The following is a 24,317-nucleotide window of genomic DNA, read 5'->3' as shown; positions in this document are numbered from 1 at the left end:
TCTCTGTCCTGAAGCTTCCCGGAGCAGTGGGACATCTGAAAACTCCTTCACAGAACCCGACAGATCTCTCATCAGAATGTGGATAAATCCTATTTCTAGTAAAATTCAATCCAAAAAGTTAAAAAAAAATTGAGACATTTTGTAGAATTTAACAGAAAAAAAATGATACACGTCGGAAATCAGTTTCATATATTTACAATTCTGTGGGGGGGAAAAAACTCTTTTCCATTCTCAGTATGACAATGTTTTCAGGCTGGGAATCAGACTTCATTAACCCTGTGTTGTGATGGTCTTTAGAAAGGGGGAGTTTATTCCTGGGAGATTCCCACAAACAGCCCCCCCTCCCTCTTCCTTAGTTCTTGCTGGGGTTTTGTGCAGCTTGTGGTTTGGAGGGGATTTAGTGGCTTGTGTATTGCGCTCAGTTTACACATCTCAATCAAAATGTAACAGTCTTTAAAAAGGCAGATCAGAAACTGCCCGTGATACCTTGCATCGTGTGACCCAGGTTGTGTTTACTGAGAGAGAAGGGGTTGGTGTGTGTGTGTGTGTGTGTAAACCTGCGGTGGACAATCCTGAACGGAACAGAACTGAAGCTATCCTGGTACAGAGGTGAGTGATAAAACAGTGCGGAAACTGACAAATGAATAATGAATTCTCAGTGTGTAACCAGGGAAGCCTCAGTGTGAAGATACCCGGAGCTCGGTGTCTCCAACAAGCTTCTACAATGTTAATTCCAAATACTGTTTTTAATGTTTGTTTTTGACGATTCGAGTAAAAAGGCGAGAGACTGGTTTCTGAAAGATGATGTAAGTTGTTAATGTGACACGTTTAAATTGTTTAAACAATATTGTGGAGTGAAATATAGATCAGTATGGGGGGGGGGGGGGGATCAGAAATCTTAATAAACTGTGACAATAAAAACCCCAGTCTTTAGCTCCACCTTTTTAACAGTAAAAAACATTAAATGACCTACATCACTTGACGATAAATCGGGAATATTGGGAACTTGGTTAATCAGTCACTTGCTCTCCTTCCTTCTCTCCTGATGAAAAGTCCATTTCAATGATTTTAACACTGGGGGTGGTGGGGGGAGAGAGGGAGTGAATTCTGCGGCGAAAGTTCAGACAAAACTGTAAACTAAATAGCAAGTGATTTGTGAAAGGATAAGAATTCATGTTGCAAAGCGAGGGGAAGGTGGGTGAGTGAGGGCGGGAGAGGTAGTGAAGAGTTAAAGTGTGTAATTACTGATGCATGGGAGGAGACTGGAGCGAACTCACTCTCCCTTCACTAGTCCAATAGATTCGAGATTTATTGTCATGTAAAATGGACCAACGCCTCGCTATTGTCTGAAAGTATTGTCAAGTTTATTAGAAGCCTGGTCGTTAGGTTTAACAGACACTTGCTCACTAGTCTGATAAAACACAAGGTCTAGGATCCCTCACACCCTCGTTCAGAGTCAACCCAGTTTCTGTGGGGATAGTGTGTGTGTGTGTTTTAAGTTTTTTAAATCACTTTCTTTTAAAAAAAAAGAAAACCAATTGTGTTTTTTTTTTCTTGCCCTAATCCCAAGCTCCCATCTCTATGTATAAAATGGATTATTCTTACCTGAATTCCTACGATTCCTGTATGGCGGCAATGGAAGCGTCAGCTTACGCCGATTTCAGTTCCTGCAGTCAGGCTAACAGTTTCCAGTACAACACTATCAGGTCCAACTTCGGCACCGGCCCGGTCTGCCCAACCCTGACTCCTGCCAACTGCAGCCTGGGACCCCTTCGAGAGCACCAGAGCACTCCGTACACTACAGGTAAAAGAAAAACAGGAGGTGATAGAAAAGAGACCAGTGTTTGGAATTAAATATAAAGAAATTACTGGGTGTGTGCTTTAACTGTGTGTGTGTTTAAACATTATTGAAACCAATCGAAAAATGTGGTGATTGGGTTAAGAAGGAGAGAGGATTGTAGATAATTGAGTTATATTGCAGGGTTATTACATTCACAGCCCGAACACATTAATGGGTAATTTGGTTAAGGGAACTCTGCGTATTAAATCAAACGAATATAATCGAATCCCTGCAGAAGAAAAAATAGGAAACCTTTTCCCAAATTATTAATTATTGGGGCAACAATTTCTGATTCCTTTCCCCAAAGTAATAAAGTCATTTTTCGAAGAGGCGATTGTGAATTGGATATCTTTTTTCAAAAAAAACTGTTAATCTGAGAGGAATTCCTCAATCGAAATCATTAGGGCGTTTTCTTTTGACCAATAAATATATATATATATTTTAAATCAAGGGTTTGTTCAGATTTACAACGGGTGCAGGATTATCAGGGATTTTGGAAATTTTCTGTCTTTATGTCATTTCTTAAGTTATAAAGTGACTTATTTTATATCAGTATTAGTTCAGGTTGGCTCCAACCTATCTCTGTCCTTGTTTGTGTCTCTGTTTATGTATCTCTGCAGAGGTTATGTATTTGGCTCTCTGTGTTTCTGTATGTGTTTGTGGATCTATCCCTCTGTATCTCTCTCTGCGTGTGCTTGTATCTGTCTGTCTGTCTCTGTCTGTCTCTGTCTCTTTCTCTCTCTCTCTCTCTCTCCCTCTCTCTCCGTCTCTCTGTCTCTCTCCCTCTCTCTCTCCGTTACTGTCTGTGTGTGTGTGTGTGTGTGTGTGCGCGTGTGTGTGTCTCTCTCTCCCTCTCTGTCTCTCTCTCCGTTTCTCTCTCTGTCTCTCTCCCTCTCTCTCTCCGTTACTGTCTGTGTGTGTGTGTGTGTGCGTGTGTGTGTCTTTCTCTCCCTCTCTCTGTCTCTCTCTCCGTTTCTGTCTCTGTCTCTCTCCCTCTCTCTATCTCTCCGTTTCTCTCTCTGTCTCTCTCTCCGTTTCTGTCTCTGTCTCTCTCCCTCTCTCTATCTCTCCGTTTCTCTCTCCGTTTCTGTCTCTGTCTCTCTCCCTCTCTCTCCCTGTCTCTCTCCCTCTCCGTTTCTCTCTCTGTCTCTCTCTCCGTTTCTCTCTCTCTCTCCCTGCCTCTCTCCCTCTCTCTCTCCGTTTCTCTCTCTCTCTCTCCCTGTCTCTCTCCCTCTCTCTCTCCGCTTCTGTCTCTGTCTCTTTCCCTCTCTCCGTTTCTCTCTGTCTCTCTCCCTCTCCGTTTCTCTCCCTCTCTCTCCGTTTCTCTCTCTGTCTCTCCCCCTCTCTCTCTCTCCGTTTCTCTCTCTCTCCCTGCCTCTCTCCCTCTCTCTCCGTTTCTCTCTCTGTCTCTCCCCTCTCTCTCTCCGTTTCTCTCTCTCTCCCTGCCCCTCTCTCTCTCTCTCTCTCTCTCCCCCCTCTCTCTCTCCGTTTCTCTCTCTCTGTCTCTCTGAGTCTATGTGAGGGTGCAATGAGTGCAGTTTGTAATTTTTCTGTACTTATAGTTATGGATTATTAAATTCTGATTTTCGTTCCTCGTTAGATAGGAAACGTGAGCGGAAATTTTTACGATAAATGTAATATTCTACAAAAAAGACCGACATTTAAAAACCTAACGCAAAATAATTAAACATCGAATTCGTTCGTTTTTTTGTTTAAAAAAAGGATCAGACATCAGAACTAACAGGTGTCGAGGAAAGATTCCCTTTTATCAATGAACGAATTATCAAGATCATTAACAGAAATGATTTTATCGCTCACATAATTCCGGCTCATATTTTAACATTTATTTTAATTTTTAATTCTCTTGCTCACTTTGCTCTTCCCGAATCGGATTTCTGATAAAATCTTGTTATTAATTTTCAGTGATTCACAGATTTCGTTTCTTTTATTTTCGGTCTGATTTAAAAACGAATCCATTTTCTCCGGATGACATGTTTGATATTTAGTTGTGATTCTCCTCCAGCCGAGTCCTGTTAAAGCTTTTTAATGAAGTTTCTTTATTCGGGTCGATGGTTTAAAGCCGGAGCAGGGGAAGGTGCTACGAATTCTCCGTTTCATCTCATCCGCTGAGAAAATATTTCATATAATAACAGGAATTATTTTATTTTAATATCAGTTTAATAAGGAGAATTTAACAAAATTGTAAATGTTGCGAACACACAGTCAGTACCTGATAGAGGAAACCCCAAGTTAATAACTTTCAAAACAAAATTGGACAAATATTCAAGAGGAAACATTGCAGAGTCTCCTTCAAAGAGCCAGCACAGGCACGATGGGCCGAATTAACATTTTTTTGTGTTGTATTATTCCATGATTAATTTGTGGCTCTAACTGTTCCGATATTAACCCCAAAGCTAAACCAGTCCATTCCCCTTTTCAGATTCTGACCGAGCTGCTATCTATTTACAGCATATTCTGTTTTATTTCATATTTCCAGCACTGCTTTTCATATCTCAGTCTCCTGGTGCTGGAAATATCAAGAGAAACGCTGGGAGAAAGGTAGACAAGTCACATTGGACTGGGGCGGGAAGGATTGGTCCAGTACAGATACTGTGGGCAGAATGGCCTGCTTCTGTACTGCGAGATTTTATGGGGAAAGAGACGGACAGACTGAACCCAGAGAGAGAGACAGATAGACAGATTGTACACAGAGAGAGACAGACAGACAGACAGATTGTACCCAGAGAGAAACTGAACCCAGAGAGAGCCTGACTGAACCCAGAGAGAGACAGACAGACAGACAGATTGTACCCAGAGAGAAACTGAACCCAGAGAGAGAGAGACTGACTGAACCCAGAGAGAGACAGACAGACTGTACCCAGAGAGAGAGAGACAGATAGACAGATTGTACCCAGAGAGAGACAGACACACAGACAGATTGTACCCAGAGAGAAACTGAACCCAGAGAGAGAGACTGACTGAACCCAGAGAGAGACTGAACCCAGAGAGAGAGACAGACCGACTGTACCCAGAGAGAGAGAGAGAGACAGACAGACTGAACCCAGAGAGAGAGAGACAGATAGACTGTATCCAGAGAGAGTGACAGACAGACTGTACCCAGAGAGAGTGAGAGAGACAGACAGACTGTACCCAGAGAGAGTGACAGACAGACTGTACCCAGAGAGAGTGAGACAGACAGACTGAACCCAGAGAGAGTGAGAGAGAGAGACTGTACCCAGAGAGAGACAGACAGACTGTTCCCAGAGAGAGTGAGAGAGACAGACAGACTGTACCCAGAGAGAGTGACAGACAGACTGTACCCAGAGACAGTGAGAGAGACAGAGAGACAGACAGACTGTACCCAGAGAGAGTGAGAGACAGACAGACTGTACCCAGAGAGAGAGGCAGACAGACTGTACCCAGAGAGATTGACAGACTGTACCCAGAGAGAGTGAGAGAGACAGACAGACTGAACCCAGAGAGTGACAGACAGACAGACTGTATCCAGAGAGAGTGACAGACAGACTGTACCCAGAGAGAGTGAGAGAGACAGACAGACTGTACCCAGAGAGTGAGAGTGACAGACAGACTGTACCCAGAGAGTGAGAGAGACAGACAGACTGAACCCAGAGAGAGTGAGAGACAGACAGACTGTACCCAGAGAGAGACAGACAGACTGTACCCAGAGAGAGTGAGAGAGACAGACAGACTGTACCCAGAGAGAGTGACAGACAGACTGTACCCAGAGACAGTGAGAGAGACAGAGAGACAGACAGACTGTACCCAGAGAGAGTGAGAGAGAGACAGACAGACTGCACCCAGAGAGAGAGGCAGACTGACTGTACCCAGAGAGAGTGACAGACTGTACCAAGAGAGAGTGAGAGAGACAGACAGACTGAACCCAGAGAGAGACAGACAGACTGTATCCAGAGAGAGTGACAGACAGACTGTACCCAGAGAGAGTGACAGACTGTACCCAGAGAGAGTGAGAGAGACAGACAGACTGAACCCAGAGAGAGACAGACAGACTGTACCCAGAGAGAGTGACAGACAGACTGTACCCAGAGAGAGTGACAGACAGACTGCACCCAGAGAAAGTAAGTGAGACAGACAGACTGTACCCTGAGAGAGTGAGAGAAACAGATTGTACCCAGAGGGAGACAGACAGACTGTACCCAGAGAGTGACAGACAGACTGTACCCAGAGAGTGACAGACAGACTGTACCCAGAGAGAGACTGACAGACTGAACCCAGAGAGAGACAGACAGACTGTACCCAGAGAGAGACTGAACCAAGAGAGAGACAGACTGAACCCAGAGAGAGACAGATAGACTGTACCCCGAGAGAGACTAAACCCAGAGAGAGAGACAGACAGACTGTACCCAGAGAGAGTGAGAGAGACAGACTGAACCCAGAGAGAGTGACAGACAGACAGACTGTACCCAGAGAGAGTGACAGACAGACTGTACCCAGAGAGAGTGAGAGAGATAGACAGACTGTACCCAGAGAGAGTGAGAGAGATAGACAGACTGTACCCAGAGAGAGTGACAGACAGACTGTACCCAGAGAGTGTGAGAGACAGACAGACTGAACCCAGAGAGAGTGAGACAGACAGACTGTACCCAGAGAGAGACAGACAGACTGTACCCAGAGAGAGTGACAGACAGACTGTACCCAGGGAGAGTGAGAGAGACAGACAGACTGTACCCAAGAGAGTGACAGACAGACTGTACCCAGAGAGAGTGAGAGAGACAGACAGACTGTACCCAGAGAGAGTGAGAGAGACAGACAGACTGTACCCAGAGAGAGTGAGAGAGACAGACTGTACCCAGAGACAGACAGACAGACTGTACCCAGAGAGAGAGAGACAGACTGTACCCAGAGAGACAGACTGTACCCAGAGAGAGAGACTGAACCCAGAAAGAGAGACAGACAGACTGAACCCAGAGAGAGACAGACAGATTGAACCCAGACAGAGAGAGAGACCGACTGAACCCAGAAAGAGAGAGAGACCGACTGAACCCAGAAAGAGAGAGAGACAGAATGAACCCAGAAAGAGAGAGAGACAGACTGAACCCAGAAAGAGAGAGAGACAGACTGAACCCAGAAAGAGAGAGAGACAGACTGAACCCAGACAGAGAGAGACAGACTGAACCCAGACAGAGAGAGACAGACTGAACCCAGACAGAGAGACAGACTGAACCCAGACAGAGAGAGAGACGGAACCCAGAAAGAGAGAGAGACGGAACCCAGAAAGAGAGAGAGACGGAACCCAGAAAGAGAGAGAGACGGAACCCAGAGAGTGAGACTGAACCCAGAGAGAGACAGAGACAGACTGAACCCAGAGAGAGAGAGAGACAGACTGTACCCAGAGAGAGAGAGAGAGAGACAGACTGAACCAAGAGAGAGAGAGAGACAGACTGTACCCAGAGAGAGAGAGACAGACTGTACCCAGAGAGTGAGAGACAGACTGAACCCAGAGAGAGAGAGACAGACTGAAACCAGAGAGAGATACTGAACCCAGAGAGAGAGAAAGACAGACTAAACCCAGAGAGAGAGAGAGACAGACTGAACCCAGAGAGAGAGACAGACTGAACCCAGAGAGAGAGACTGACCCCAGAAAGAGAGACAGACTGAACCCAGAAAGAGAGAGAGACAGACTGAACCCAGAGAGAGACTGAACCCAGACAGAGAGAGAGACAGACTGAACCCAGAAAGAGAGTGAGACAGACTGAACCCAGAGAGAGAGACTGAACCCAGACAGAGAGAGAGACAGACTGCACCCAGACAGAGAGAGAGAGACAGACTGTACCCAGAGCGAGTGAGAGAGACAGACAGACTGTACCCAGAGAGAGTGAGAGAGACAGACTGTACCCAGAGAGAGTGGCAGACAGACTGAACCCAGAGAGAGAGTGACAGACAGACTGTACCCAGAGAGAGTGAGAGAGACAGACAGTACCCAGAGAGAGAGACAGACAGACTGTACCCAGAGAGAGTGAGAGAGACAGACTGTACCCAGAGAGAGTGAGAGAGACAGATTGTACCCAGAGAGAGAGACAGACAGACTGTTCCCAGAGAGAGTGACAGACAGACTGTACCCAGAGAGAGTGAGTGAGACAGACAGAAACCAGAGAGAGTGATAGACAGACTGTACCCTGAGAGAGTGAGACAGATTGTACCCAGAGAGAGACAGACAGACTGTACCCAGAGAGAGTGACAGACAGACTGCACCCAGAGAGAGACTAACAGACTGCCTGCCATTTGGAAAAAGACCCATTTATCCCTACTCTTTGTTTCCTGTCCGCCAACCAATTTTCTATCCATCGCAATACATTACCCCCAATCCCATGCGCTTTAATTTTAAACGCTAATCTCTTATGTGGGACTTTGTCAAAAGCCTTCTGAAAGTCCAAATAAACCATATCCACTGGCTTCCTCTCATCAACTCTACTAGTTACATCCTCGAAGAATTCTAGTAGATTTGTCAAGCATGATTTCCCTTTCGTAACTCCATGCTGACTCTGTCCGATTCTACTACTGTTCTCCAAGTGCTCTGCTATAAAATCTTTGATAATGGGCTCTAGAATTTTCCCCACTACCGACGTCAGGCTGACTGGTCTATAATTCCCTGTTTTATCTCTTAGTTTAGTTTAGTTTAGAGATACAGCGCAGAAACAGGCCCTTCGGCCCACCGAGTCTGTGCCGACCATCAACCACCCATAGAAACTAATCCTACACTAATCCCATATTCCTACCTCATCCCCACCTGTCCCTATATTTCCCTACCACCTACCTATACTAGGGGCAATTTATAATGGCCAATTTACCTATCAACCTGCAAGTCTTTTGGCAGGAAACTGGAGCACCCGGAGAAAACCCACGCAGACACAGGGAGAACTTGCAAACTCCACACAGGCAGTACCCAGAATTGAACCCGTGTTGCTGGAGCTGTGAGGCTGCAGTGCTAACCACTGCGCCACTGTGCCGCCCTCTTACCTCCCTTTTTAAATAGTGGGGTTACATTAGCTACCCTCCAATCTGTAGGAACTGTTCCAGAGTCTATAGAATCTTGGAAGATGACCACCAATGCATCCACTATTTCTAGGGCCACTTCCTTAAGTACTCTGGGATGCATACAATCAGGCCTTGGGGATTTATCGGCCTTCAATCCCATCAATTTCCCCAACACCATTTCTCTACTAATACTGATTTCCTTCAGTTCTTCTCTCTCACGAAATCGTGTTCTCCAATATTCCTGGTATGATATTTGTGTCCTCCTTTGTGAAGACAGAACCAAAGTATGCATTTAGTTGGTCAGCCATTTCTTTGTTCCCCATAATAAATTCCCCTGTTTCTGACTGCAAGGGACAGACAGACTGTACCCAGACAGACAGAGAGAGAGAGAGAGAGAGAGAGAGAGAGAAAGAGAGAGAGAGAGACAGACTGAACCCAGAAAGAGAGAGAGACAGACTGAACCCAGAGAAAGAGACTGAACCCAGAAAGAGAGACAGACTGAACCCAGAGAGAGAGACAGACTGAACCCAGACAGATAGAGAGACGGAACCCAGAAAGAGAGACAGACTGAACCCAGAAAGAGAGAGAGACAGACTGAACCCAGAGAGAGGGACTGAACCCAGAGAGAGAGAGAGACAGACTGTACCCAGAGAGAGAGAGAGACAGACTGAACCCAGAGACAGAGAGACAGACTGTACCCAGAAAGACAGAGAGACAGACTGCACCCAGAGAGAGAGACAGACTGTACCCAGAGCGAGAGAGAGACAGACTGAACCCAGAGAGAGAGACTGAACCCAGGCAGAGAGAGAGACAGACTGCACCGAGAGAGACAGAGAGACAGACTGTACCCAGAGCGAGAGAGAGACAGACTGCACCCAGAGCGAGAGAGAGACAGACTGTACCCAGAGCGAGAGAGAGACAGACTGAACCCAGAGAGAGAGACTGAACCCAGACAGAGAGAGAGACAGACTGTACCCAGAGAGAGAGACAGACTTCACCCAGAGAGAGTGAGAGACAGACTGCACCCAGAGCAAGAGAGAGACAGACTGAACCCAGAGAGACAGACTGAACCCAGAGAGAGAGACTGAACCCAGAGAGAGAGAGAGACAGACTGCACCCAGAGAGAGAGAGAGAAAGACTGTACACAGAGCGAGAGAGAGACAGACTGTACCCAGAGAGAGAGAGAGAGAGACAGACTGAACCCAGAGAGACAGACTGAACCCAGAAAGAGAGAGAGAAAGATTGAACCCAGAGAGAGAAACAGACTGAACCCAGAGAGAGAGACAGACTGAACCCAGAGAGAGAGACAGACTGTACCCAGAGAGAGAGAGAGACAGACTGTACCCAGAGAGAGAGAGAGAGAGACTGTACCCAGAGAGAGAGACAGACAGACTGTACCCAGAGAGAGAGACAGACTGTACCCAGAGAGAGAGACAGACTGAACCCAGAGTGAGAGAGACAGACTGAACCCAGAGAGAGAGACAGACTGAACCCAGAGAGAGAGACAGACTGCACTCAGAGAGACAGACTGTACCCAGAGAGAGAGACAGACTGTACCCAGAGAGAGAGACAGACTGTACCCAGAGAGAGAGACATAACAGAACCCAGAAAGAGAGACAGACAGAACCCAGAAAGAGAGACAGACAGAACCCAGAGAGAGACTGAACCCAGAAAGAGAGACAGACTGAACCCAGAAAGAGAGACAGACTGAACCCAGAGTGAGAGACAGACTGAACCGAGAGAGAGAGACAGACTGAACCGAGAGAGAGAGACAGACTGAACCCAGAGAGAGAGACAGACTGAACCCAGAGAGAGAGACAGACTGAACCCAGAGAGAGAGACAGACTGAACCGAGAGTGAGAGACAGACTGAACCCAGAGTGAGAGACAGACTGAACCCAGAGTGAGAGACAGAATGAACCCAAAGACAGAGAGACAGAATGAACCCAAAGAGAGAGAGACAGACAGAACCCAAAGAGAGAGAGACAGACAGAACCCAAAGAGAGAGAGACAGGCTGAACCCAGAGAGAGAGACAGGCTGAACCCAGAGAGAGAGAGAGACAGACTGTACCCAGAGAGAGAGAGAGAGAGACAGACTGAACCAAGAGAGAGAGAGAGACAGACTGTACCCAGAGAGAGAGAGACAGACTGTACCCAGAGAGTGAGAGACAGACTGAACCCAGAGAGAGAGAGCCAGACTGAACCCAGAGAGAGAGAGACAGACTGAAACCAGAGAGAGATACTGAACCCAGAGAGAGAGAAAGACAGACTAAACCCAGAGAGAGAGAGAGACAGACTGAACCCAGAGAGAGAGACAGACTGAACCCAGAGAGAGAGACTGACCCCAGAAAGAGAGACAGACTGAACCCAGAAAGAGAGAGAGACAGACTGAACCCAGAGAGAGACTGAACCCAGACAGAGAGAGAGACAGACTGAACCCAGAAAGAGAGTGAGACAGACTGAACCCAGAGAGAGAGACTGAACCCAGACAGAGAGAGAGACAGACTGCACCCAGACAGAGAGAGAGAGACAGACTGCACCCAGACAGAGAGAGAGAGACAGACTGTACCCAGAGCGAGTGAGAGAGACAGACAGACTGTACCCAGAGAGAGTGAGAGAGACAGACTGTACCCAGAGAGAGTGACAGACAGACTGTACCCAGAGAGAGTGACAGACAGACTGAACCCAGAGAGAGAGTGACAGACAGACTGTACCCAGAGAGAGTGAGAGAGACAGACAGTACCCAGAGAGAGAGACAGACAGACTGTACCCAGAGAGAGTGAGAGAGACAGACTGTACCCAGAGAGAGTGAGAGAGACAGATTGTACCCAGAGAGAGAGACAGACAGACTGTTCCCAGAGAGAGTGACAGACAGACTGTACCCAGAGCGAGAGAGAGACAGACTGAACCCAGAGAGAGAGACTGAACCCAGACAGAGAGAGAGACAGACTGTACCCAGAGAGAGAGACAGACTTCACCCAGAGAGAGTGAGAGACAGACTGCACCCAGAGCAAGAGAGAGACAGACTGAACCCAGAGAGAGAGACTGAACCCAGAGAGAGAGAGAGACAGACTGCACCCAGAGAGAGAGAGAGAAAGACTGTACCCAGAGAGAGAGAGAGAGACAGACTGTACCCAGAGAGAGAGAGAGAGACAGACTGAACCCAGAGAGACAGACTGAACCCAGAAAGAGAGAGAGAAAGATTGAACCCAGAGAGAGAAACAGACTGAACCCAGAGAGAGAGACAGACTGAACCCAGAGAGAGAGACAGACTGTACCCAGAGAGAGAGAGAGACTGTACCCAGAGAGAGAGACAGACAGACTGTACCCAGAGAGAGAGACAGACTGTACCCAGAGAGAGAGACAGACTGAACCCAGAGTGAGAGAGACAGACTGAACCCAGAGAGAGAGACAGACTGAACCCAGAGAGAGAGACAGACTGCACTCAGAGAGACAGACTGAACCCAGAAAGAGAGGCAGACTGAACCCGGAGAGAGAGACAGACTGAACCCAGAGAGAGAGACAGACTGTACCCAGAGAGAGAGACATAACAGAACCCAGAAAGAGAGACAGACAGAACCCAGAAAGAGAGACAGACAGACCCAGAGAGAGACTGAACCCAGAAAGAGAGAGAGACTGAACCCAGAGTGAGAGACAGACTGAACCCAGAGTGAGAGACAGACTGAACCCAGAGTGAGAGACAGACTGAACCGAGAGAGAGAGACAGACTGAACCCAGAGAGAGAGACAGACTGAACCCAGAGAGAGAGACAGACTGAACCGAGAGTGAGAGACAGACTGAACCGAGAGTGAGAGACAGACTGAACCGAGAGTGAGAGACAGACTGAACCGAGAGTGAGAGACAGACTGAACCCAGAGTGAGAGACAGACTGAACCCAGAGTGAGAGACAGAATGAACCCAAAGACAGAGAGACAGAATGAACCCAAAGACAGAGAGACAGACAGAACCCAGAGAGAGAGACAGGCTGAACCCAGAGAGAGAGACAGGCTGAACCCAGAGAGAGAGAGAGACAGACTGTACCCAGAGAGAGAGAGAGAGAGAGACAGACTGAACCAAGAGAGAGAGAGAGACAGACTGTACCCAGAGAGTGAGAGACAGACTGTACCCAGAGAGTGAGAGACAGACTGAACCCAGAGAGAGAGAGCCAGACTGAACCCAGAGAGAGAGAGACAGACTGAAACCAGAGAGAGATACTGAACCCAGAGAGAGAGAAAGACAGACTAAACCCAGAGAGAGAGAGAGACAGACTGAACCCAGAGAGAGAGACAGACTGAACCCAGAGAGAGAGACTGACCCCAGAAAGAGAGACAGACTGAACCCAGAGAGAGACTGAACCCAGACAGAGAGAGAGACAGACTGAACCCAGAAAGAGAGTGAGACAGACTGAACCCAGAGAGAGAGACTGAACCCAGACAGAGAGAGAGACAGACTGCACCCAGACAGAGAGAGAGAGACAGACTGTACCCAGAGCGAGTGAGAGAGACAGACAGACTGTACCCAGAGAGAGTGAGAGAGACAGACTGTACCCAGAGAGAGTGACAGACAGACTGTACCCAGAGAGAGTGACAGACAGACTGTACCCAGAGAGAGTGACAGACAGACTGAACCCAGAGAGAGAGTGACAGACAGACTGTACCCAGAGAGAGTGAGAGAGACAGACAGTACCCAGAGAGAGAGACAGACAGACTGTACCCAGAGAGAGTGAGAGAGACAGACTGTACCCAGAGAGAGTGAGAGAGACAGATTGTACCCAGAGAGAGAGACAGACAGACTGTTCCCAGAGAGAGTGACAGACAGACTGTACCCAGAGAGAGTGAGTGAGACAGACAGAAACCAGAGAGAGTGACAGACAGACTGTACAATGAGAGAGTGAGACAGATTGTACCCAGAGAGAGACAGACAGACTGTACCCAGAGAGAGTGACAGACAGACTGTACCCAGAGAGAGACTAACAGACTGCCTGCCATTTGGAAAAAGACCCATTTATCCCTACTCTTTGTTTCCTGTCCGCCAACCAATTTTCTATCCATCGCAATACATTACCCCCAATCCCATGCGCTTTAATTTTAAACGCTAATCTCTTATGTGGGACTTTGTCAAAAGCCTTCTGAAAGTCCAAATAAACCATATCCACTGGCTTCCTCTCATCAACTCTACTAGTTACATCCTCGAAGAATTCTAGTAGATTGTTCAAGCATGATTTCCCTTTCGTAAATCCATGCTGACTCTGTCCGATTCTACTACTGTTCTCCAAGTGCTCTGCTATAAAATCTTTGATAATGGGCTCTAGAATTTTCCCCACTACCGACGTCAGGCTGACTGGTCTATAATTCCCTGTTTTATCTCTTAGTTTAGTTTAGTTTAGAGATACAGCGCAGAAACAGGCCCTTCGGCCCACCGAGTCTGTGCCGACCATCAACCACCCATAGAAACTAATCCTACACTAATCCCATATTCCTACCTCATCCCCACCTGTCCCTATATTTCCCTACCACCTACCTATACTAGGGGCAATTTATAATGGCCAATTTACCTACCAACCTGCAAGTCTTTTGGCAGGAAACTGGAGCACCCGGAGAAAACCCACGCAGACACAGGGAGAACTTGCAAACTCCACACAGGCAGTACCCAGAATTGAACCCGTGTTGCTGGAGCTGTGAGGCTGCGGTGCTAACCACTGCGCCACTGTGCCGCCCTCTTACCTCCCTTTTTAAATAGTGGGGTTACATTAGCTACCCTCCAATCTGTAGGAACTGTTCCAGAGTCTATAGAATCTTGGAAGATGACCACCAATGCATCCACTATTTCTAGGGCCACTTCCTTAAGTACTCTGGGATGCATACAATCAGGCCTTGGGGATTTATCGGCCTTCAATCCCATCAATTTCCCCAACACCATTTCTCTACTAATACTGATTTCCTTCAGTTCTTCTCTCTCACGAAATCGTGTTTTCCAATATTCCTGGTATGATATTTGTGTCCTCCTTTGTGAAGACAGAACCAAAGTATGCATTTAGTTGGTCAGCCATTTCTTTGTTCCCCATAATAAATTCCCCTGTTTCTGACTGCAAGGGACAGACAGACTGTACCCAGACAGACAGACAGAGAGAGAGAGAGAGAGAGAGAGAAAGAGAGAGAAAGAGAGAGAGAGAGACAGACTGAACCCAGAAAGAGAGAGAGACAGACTGAACCCAGAGAAAGAGACTGAACCCAGAAAGAGAGACAGACTGAACCCAGACAGATAGAGAGACGGAACCCAGAAAGAGAGACAGACTGAACCCAGAAAGAGAGAGAGACAGACTGAACCCAGAGAGAGGGACTGAACCCAGAGAGAGAGAGAGACAGACTGTACCCAGAGAGAGAGAGAGACAGACTGAACCCAGAGACAGAGAGACAGACTGTACCCAGAAAGACAGAGAGACAGACTGCACCCAGAGAGAGAGACAGACTGTACCCAGAGCGAGAGAGAGACAGACTGAACCCAGAGAGAGAGACTGAACCCAGGCAGAGAGAGAGACAGACTGCACCGAGAGAGACAGAGAGACAGACTGTACCCAGAGGGAGAGAGAGACAGACTGCACCCAGAGCGAGAGAGAGACAGACTGCACCCAGAGCGAGAGAGAGACAGACTGAACCCAGAGAGAGAGACTGAACCCAGACAGAGAGAGAGACAGACTGTACCCAGAGTGAGAGACAGACTTCACCCAGAGAGAGTGAGAGACAGACTGCACCCAGAGCAAGAGAGAGACAGACTGAACCCAGAGAGAGAGACTGAACCCAGAGAGAGAGAGAGACAGACTGCACCCAGAGAGAGAGAGAGAAAGACTGTACACAGAGAGAGAGAGAGAGACAGACTGAACCCAGAGAGACAGACTGAACCCAGAAAGAGAGAGAGAAAGATTGAACCCAGAGAGAGAGACAGACTGAACCCAGAGAGAGAGACAGACTGAACCCAGAGAGAGAGACAGACTGTACCCAGAGAGAGAGAGAGACAGACTGTACCCAGAGAGAGAGAGAGACAGACTGTACCCAGAGAGAGAGAGAGAGACTGTACCCAGAGAGAGAGACAGACAGACTGTACCCAGAGAGAGAGACAGACTGTACCCAGAGAGAGAGACAGACTGAACCCAGAGTGAGAGAGACAGACTGAACCCAGAGTGAGAGAGACAGACTGAACCCAGAGAGAGAGACAGACTGCACTCAGAGAGACAGACTGCACTCAGAGAGACAGACTGAACCCAGAAAGAGAGGCAGACTGAACCCGGAGAGAGAGACAGACTGAACCCAGAGAGAGAGACAGACTGTACCCAGAGAGAGAGACATAACAGAACCCAGAAAGAGAGACAGACAGAACCCAGAAAGAGAGACAGACAGAACCCAGAGAGAGACTGAACCCAGAAAGAGAGAGAGACTGAACCCAGAAAGAGAGACAGACTGAACCCAGAGTGAGAGACAGACTGAACCCAGAGTGAGAGACAGACTGAACCGAGAGAGAGAGACAGACTGAACCCAGAGAGAGAGACAGACTGAACCGAGAGTGAGAGACAGACTGAACCCAGAGAGAGAGACAGACTGTACCCAGAGAGAGAGACATAACAGAACCCAGAAAGAGAGACAGACAGAACCCAGAAAGAGAGACAGACAGAACCCAGAGAGAGACTGAACCCAGAAAGAGAGAGAGACTGAACCCAGAAAGAGAGACAGACTGAACCCAGAAAGAGAGACAGACTGAACCCAGAGTGAGAGACAGACTGAACCCAGAGTGAGAGACAGACTGAACCGAGAGAGTGAGACAGACTGAACCCAGAGAGAGAGACAGACTGAACCCAGAGAGAGAGACAGACTGAACCGAGAGTGAGAGACAGACTGAACCCAGAGTGAGAGACAGACTGAACCCAGAGTGAGAGACAGACTGAACCCAGAGTGAGAGACAGACTGAACCCAAAGACAGAGAGACAGAATGAACCCAAAGACAGAGAGACAGACAGAACCCAGAGAGAGAGACAGACAGAACCCAGAGAGAGAGACAGACAGAACCCAGAGAGAGAGACAGACAGAACCCAGAGAGAGAGACAGACAGAACCCAGAGAGAGAGACAGGCTGAACCCAGAGAGAGAGACAGGCTGAACCCAGAGAGAGAGACAGGCTGAACCCAGAGAGAGAGACAGGCTGAACCCAGAGAGAGAGACCGACTGAACCCAGAAAGAGAGAGAGACAGACTGAACCCAGAGACAGTGACAGATTGAACTCCGAGAAAGAGAGGCAGACTGAACCCAGACAGAGAGACAGACTGAACCCAGACAGAGAGACAGACGGAACCCAGAAAGAGAGAGAGACGGAACCCAGAAAGAGAGAGAGACGGAACCCAGAAAGAGAGAGAGACGGAACCCAGAGAGAGAGACTGAACCCAGAGAGAGACAGAGACAGACTGTACCCAGAGAGAGAGAGAGACAGACTGAACCCAGAGAGAGAGAGAGACAGACTGTACCCAGAGAGAGAGAGAGAGAGACAGACTGTACCCAGAGAGAGAGAGAGAGAGACAGACTGAACCAAGAGAGAGAGAGAGACAGACTGTACCCAGAGAGTGAGAGACAGACTGTACCCAGAGAGAGAGAGACAGACTGAACCCAGAGAGAGAAGACAGACTGAACCCAGAGAGAGAGAGACAGACTGAAACCAGAGAGAGATACTGAACCCAGAAAGAGAGAAAGACAGACTAAACCCAGAGAGAGAGAGAGACAGACTGAACCCAGAGAGAGAGACAGACTGAACCCAGAGAGAGAGACTGACCCCAGAAAGAGAGACAGACTGAACCCAGAAAGAGAGAGAGACAGACGGAACCCAGAGAGAGACTGAACCCAGACAGAGAGAGAGACAGACTGAACCCAGAAAGAGAGTGAGACAGACTGAACCCAGAGAGAGAGACTGAACCCAGACAGAGAGAGAGACAGACTGTACCCAGAGCGAGTGAGAGAGACAGACAGACTGTACCCAGAGAGAGTGAGAGAGACAGACTGTACCCAGAGAGAGTGAGAGAGACAGACTGTACCCAGAGAGAGTGACAGACAGACTGAACCCAGAGAGAGAGTGACAGACAGACTGTACCCAGAGAGAGTGAGAGAGACAGACAGTACCCAGAGAGAGAGACAGACAGACTGTACCCAGAGAGAGTGAGAGAGACAGACTGTACCCAGAGAGAGTGAGAGAGACAGATTGTACCCAGAGAGAGTGACAGACAGACTGTTCCCAGAGAGAGTGACAGACAGACTGTACCCAGAGAGAGTGAGTGAGACAGACAGAAACCAGAGAGAGTGACAGACAGACTGTACCCTGAGAGAGTGAGACAGATTGTACCCAGAGAGAGACAGACAGACTGTACCCAGAGAGAGTGACAGACAGACTGTACCCAGAGAGAGACTGACAGACTGCCTGCCATTTGGAAAAAGACCCATTTATCCCTACTCTTTGTTTCCTGTCCGCAAACCAATTTTCTATCCATCGCAATACATTACCCCCAATCCCATGCGCTTTAATTTTAAACGCTAATCTCTTATGTGGGACTTTGTCAAAAGCCTTCTGAATGTCCAAATAAACCATATCCACTGGCTTCCTCTCATCAACTCTACTAGTTACATCCTCGAAGAATTCTAGTAGATTGTTCAAGCATGATTTCCCTTTCGTAAATCCATGCTGACTCTGTCCGATTCTACTACTGTTCTCCAAGTGCTCTGCTATAAAATCTTTGATAATGGGCTCTAGAATTTTCCCCACTACCGACGTCAGGCTGACTGGTCTATAATTCCCTGTTTTATCTCTTAGTTTAGTTTAGTTTAGAGATACAGCGCAGAAACAGGCCCTTCGGCCCACCGAGTCTGTGCCGACCATCAACCACCCATAGAAACTAATCCTACACTAATCCCATATTCCTACCTCATCCCCACCTGTCCCTATATTTCCCTACCACCTACCTATACTAGGGGCAATTTATAATGGCCAATTTACCTACCAACCTGCAAGTCTTTTGGCAGGAAACTGGAGCACCTGGAGAAAACCCACGCAGACACAGGGAGAACTTGCAAACTCCACACAGGCAGTACCCAGAATTGAACCCGTGTTGCTGGAGCTGTGAGGCTGCGGTGCTAACCACTGCGCCACTGTGCCGCCCTCTTACCTCCCTTTTTAAATAGTGGGGTTACATTAGCTACCCTCCAATCTGTAGGAACTGTTCCAGAGTCTATAGAATCTTGGAAGATGACCACCAATGCATCCACTATTTCTAGGGCCACTTCCTTAAGTACTCTGGGATGCGTACAATCAGGCCTTGGGGATTTATCGGCCTTCAATCCCATCAATTTCCCCAACACCATTTCTCTACTAATACTGATTTCCTTCAGTTCTTCTCTCTCACGAAATCGTGTTCCCCAATATTCCTGGTATGATATTTGTGTCCTCCTTTGTGAAGACAGAACCAAAGTATGCATTTAGTTGGTCAGCCATTTCTTTGTTCCCCATAATAAATTCCCCTGTTTCTGACTGCAAGGGACAGACAGACTGTACCCAGAGAGAGAGAGAGAGAGAAAGAGAGAGAAAGAGAGAGAGAGAGACAGACTGAACCCAGAAAGAGAGAGAGACAGACTGAACCCAGAGAAAGAGACTGAACCCAGAAAGAGAGACAGACTGAACCCAGACAGATAGAGAGACGGAACCCAGAAAGAAAGAGAGAGAGACAGACTGAACCCAGAAAGAGAGAGAGACAGACTGAACCCAGAGAGAGGGACTGTACCCAGAGAGAGAGAGAGATAGACTGTACCCAGAGAGAGAGAGAGACAGACTGTACCCAGAGAGAGAGAGAGACAGACTGTACCCAGAGAGAGAGAGAGACAGACTGTACCCAGAGAGAGAGAGACAGACTGTACCCAGAGCGAGAGAGAGACAGACTGAACCCAGAGAGACAGACTGAACCCAGAGAGAGAGACTGAACCCAGAGGGAGAGAGAGACAGACTGTACCCAGAGGGAGAGAGAGACAGACTGCACCCAGAGGGAGAGAGAGACAGACTGCACCCAGAGAGAGAGAGAGACAGACTGCACCCAGAGCGAGAGAGAGACAGACTGCACCCAGAGCGAGAGAGAGACAGACTGTACCCAGAGCGAGAGAGAGACAGACTGAACCCAGAGAGACAGACTGTACCCAGAGAGAGAGAGAGACAGACTGTACCCAGAGAGAGAGAGAGAGAGACTGTACCCAGAGAGAGAGAGAGACAGACTGTACCCAGAGAGAGAGACAGACTGTACCCAGAGAGAGAGACAGACTGTACCCAGAGAGAGAGACAGACTGTACCCAGAGAGAGAGACAGACTGAACCCAGAGTGAGAGAGACAGACTGAACCCAGAGTGAGAGAGACAGACTGAACCCAGAGTGAGAGAGACAGACTGAACCCAGAGAGAGAGACAGACTGAACCCAGAGAGAGAGACAGACTGCACTCAGAGAGACAGACTGAACCCAGAATGAGAGGCAGACTGAACCCGGAGAGAGAGACAGACTGAACCCAGAGAGAGAGACAGACTGTACCCAGAGAGAGAGACATAACAGAACCCAGAAAGAGAGACAGACAGAACCCAGAAAGAGAGACAGACTGAACCCAGACAGAGAGAGACAGACTGAACCCAGACAGAGAGAGACAGACTGAACCCAGAAAGAGAGAGACAGATTGAACTCAGAGAAAGAGAGACAGACTGAACCCAGAGAGAGATACAGACTGCACTCAGAGAGAGAGACTGAACCCAGAAAGAGCGAGAGAGACTGAACCCAGAGAGAGAGACAGATTTAACCCAGAGAAAGAGAGACAGACTGAAACCGGAAAGAGAGAGACACTGAACCCAGACAGAGAGAGACAGACTGAAACAAAGAGAGAGAGACAGACTGAAACAAAGAGAGAGAGACAGATTGAACCAAAGAAAGAGAGACAGATTGAACCAAAGAGAGAGAGACAGACTGTACCCAGAAAGAGAGAGAGACAGACTGCACCCCGAGAGAGAGAGAGACAGACTGCACCCCGAGAGAGAGAGAGACAGACTGTACCCAGAGTGAGAGAGAGACAGACTGAACCCAGAGAGAGAGACTGAACCCAGACATAGAGAGAGACAGACTGTACCCAGAAAGACAGAGAGACAGACTGCACCCAGAGAGAGAGAGACAGACTGTACGCAGAGCGAGAGAGAAACAGACTGAACCCAGACAGAGAGACAGATTGAACCCAGAAAGAGAGTGAGACAGACTGAACCCAGAATGAGAGCGAGACAGACTGAACCCAGAATGAGAGCGAGACAGACTGAACCCAGAATGAGAGAGAGACAGACTGAACCCAGAATGAGAGAGAGACAGACTGAACCCAGACAGAGAGACAGACAGACTGAACCCAGACAGAGAGACAGACAGACTGAACCCAGACAGAGAGAGACAGACTGAACCCAGAGACAGAGAGAGACAGACTGTTCCCAAACAGAGAGACAGATTGAACTCAGAGAAAGAGAGACAGACTGAACCCAGAGAGTGATACAGACTGCACTCAGAGAGAGAGACTGAACCCAGAAAGAGAGAGAGACAGACTGAACCCAGAATGAGAGAGAGAGAGACTGAACCCAGAAAGAGAGAGAGAGAGACTGAACCCAGAAAGAGAGAGAGAGAGGCTGAACCCAGAAAGAGAGAGAGAGGCTGAACCCAGAAAGAGAGAGAGACGGACTGAACCCAGAAAGAGAGAGAGACGGACTGAACGCAGAGAGAGAGACAGATTGAACCCAGAGAAAGAGAGACAGACTGAAACCAGAAAGAGAGAGAGACTGAACCCAGACAGAGAGAGACAGATTGAATCCAGAGAGAGAGACAGATTGAATCCAGAGAGAGAGACAGATTGAATCCAGAGAGAGAGACAGATTGAATCCAGAGAGAGAGACAGATTGAATCCAGAAAGAGAGACAGACTGAAACCAGAAAGAGAGACAGACTGAAACCAGAAAGAGAGACAGACTGAAACCAGACAGAGAGAGAGAGACTGAACCCAGACAGAGAGAGAGAGACTGAACCCAGACAGAGAGAGAGAGACTGAACCCAGACAGAGAGAGAGAGACAGACTGAACCCAGACAGAGAGAGACAGACTGAACCCAGACAGAGAGAGACAGACTGAACCCAGACAGAGAGAGACAGACTGAACCCAGAGAGAGAGACAGACTGAACCCAGAGAGAGAGAGACAGACTGAACCCAGAGAGAGAGAGACAGACTGAACCCAGAGAGAGAGACAGATTGAACCCACAAAGAGAGACAGACTGATCCCAGAGAGAGAGAGACAGACTGAACCCAGAGAGAGAGACAGACTGAACCCAGAGAGAGAGACAGATTGAACCCAGAAAGAGAGAGAGACTGAACACAGACAGAGAGAGACAGACTGAACCCAGAAAAAGAGAGACAGACTGAACCCAGAAAGAGAGAGAGACAGACTGAACCCAGAAAGAAAGAGAGAATGAACTCAGACGGAGAGAGTCAGACTGAACCCAGAAAGAGAGAGAGAGACACTGTACCCAGAAAGAGAGAGAGACACACTGTACCCAGAAAGAGAGAGAGACAGACTGAACCCAGAAAGAGAGAGAGACAGACTGAACCCAGAAAGAGAGAGAGAGACTGAACCCAGAAAGAGAGAGAGAGACTGAACCCAGAAAGAGAGAGAGAGGCTGAACCCAGAAAGAGAGAGAGACAGACTGAACGCAGAGAGAGAGACAGACTGAACGCAGAGAGAGAGAGACAGACTGAAACCAGAAAGCGAGACAGACTGAACCGAGACAGAGAGATACAGATTGAATCCAGAGAGAGAGACAGACTGAACCCAGAGAGAGAGACAGACTGAACCCAGAGAGAGAGACAGACTGAACCCAGAGAGAGAGACAGATTGAACCCATAAAGAGAGAGAGACTGAACCCAGACAGAGAGAGACAGACTGAACCCAGAGAGAGAGACAGATTGAACCCAGAAAGAGAGAGAGACTGAACCCAGAAAGAGAGAGAGACAGACTGAACCCAGAAAGAGAGAGAGACAGACTGAACCCAGAGAGAGACAGACTGAACCCAGAGAGAGAGAGAGAATGAACAGAGACGGAGAGAGTCAGACTGAACCCAGAAAGAGAGAGAGTCAGACTGTACCCAGAAAGAGAGAGAGACAGACTGAACCCAGACAGAGAGAGAGACAGACTGAACCCAGACAGAGAGAGAGACAGACTGAACCCCGAAAGAGAGAGACAGACTGAACCCAGAAAGAGACAGACAGACAGACAGACTGAACCCAGAGAGAGACTGTACCCAGAGAGAGAGCGAGACAGACTGTCCCCAGAGAAAGAGAGAGACAGACTGAACCCAGAGAGAGAGTGACAGATTGAACTCAGAGAAAGAGAGACAGACTGAACCCAGACAGAGAGAGAGAGACTGAACCCAGAAAGAGAGAGAGACAGACTGAACCCAGACAGAGAGAGACAGACTCAACCCAGAAAGAGAGACAGACAGACTGAACCCAGAGACAGAGAGAGACAGAATGTACCCAAAGAGAGAGACAGATTGAACTCAGAGAAAGAGAGACATACTGAACCCAGAGAGAGATGCAGACTGCACTTAGAGAGAGAGACTGAACCCAGAAAGAGAGAGAGAGAGACTGAACCCAGAAAGAGAGAGAGAGACTGAACCCAGAAAGAGAGAGACAGACTGAACCCACAGAGAGAGACAGACTGAACCCAGAGAGAGAGAGACAGATTGAACCCAGGGGCGGCACAGTGGCGCAGTGGTTAGCACCGCAGCCTCACAGCTCCAGGGACCTGGGTTCGATTCCGGATACTGCCTGTGTGGAGTTTGCAAGTTCTCCCTGTGTCTGCGTGGGGTTCCTCCGGGTGCTCCGGTTTCCTCCCACAAGCCAAAAGACTTGCAGGTTGATAGGTAAATTGGCCATTATAAATTGTCACTAGTATAAGTAGGTGGTAGGGAAAAATAGGGACAGGTGGGGATGTTTGGTAGAAATATGGGATTAGTGTAGGATTAGTATAAATGGGTGGTTGATGTTCGGCACAGACTCGGTGGGCCGAAGGGCCTGTTTCAGTGCTGTATCTCTAATCTAATCTAAAAAAAAAGAGAGACAGACTGAAACCAGAAAGAGAGAGACAGTTTGAACCAAACAGATAGAGAGAGTCTGAACCCAGACAGAGAGAGACAGACTGAACCCAGAAAGAGAGAGAGAGAGACAGTACCCAGAGCGAGAGAGAGACAGACTGAACCCAGAGAGAGAGACTGAACCCAGATAGAGAGAGACAGACTCAACCCAGAAAGAGAGACAGACAGACTGAACACAGACAGAGAGAGACAGACTGCACCCAGAGAGAGAGAGAGACAGACTGTACCCAGAAAGAGAGAGAG

At 48.2% G+C, this 24,317-nt stretch overlaps 1 protein-coding gene across 2 annotated transcripts in view; it reads left to right on the top strand.

Moving 5' to 3' along the window:
* Positions 1-1,581: 1,581 nt before the first annotated feature.
* Positions 1,582-24,317, top strand: part of phox2a (paired like homeobox 2A) — a 261,951-nt gene continuing 239,215 nt past the window's right edge. For both annotated transcript variants that reach the window (XM_068032768.1, XM_068032767.1), the window contains exon 1: positions 1,582-1,804. In XM_068032768.1, coding sequence (XP_067888869.1) covers positions 1,582-1,804 — 223 coding nt within the window. The remainder of the gene's footprint in view (positions 1,805-24,317) is intronic.

The sequence above is a fragment of the Heterodontus francisci genome, chromosome 6, assembly GCF_036365525.1.
Source record: "Heterodontus francisci isolate sHetFra1 chromosome 6, sHetFra1.hap1, whole genome shotgun sequence".
Lineage (NCBI taxonomy): Eukaryota > Metazoa > Chordata > Chondrichthyes > Heterodontiformes > Heterodontidae > Heterodontus > Heterodontus francisci.
Note: the sequence above shows the minus strand (reverse complement) of the source record. Positions and strands in the feature narration are given on the sequence as shown.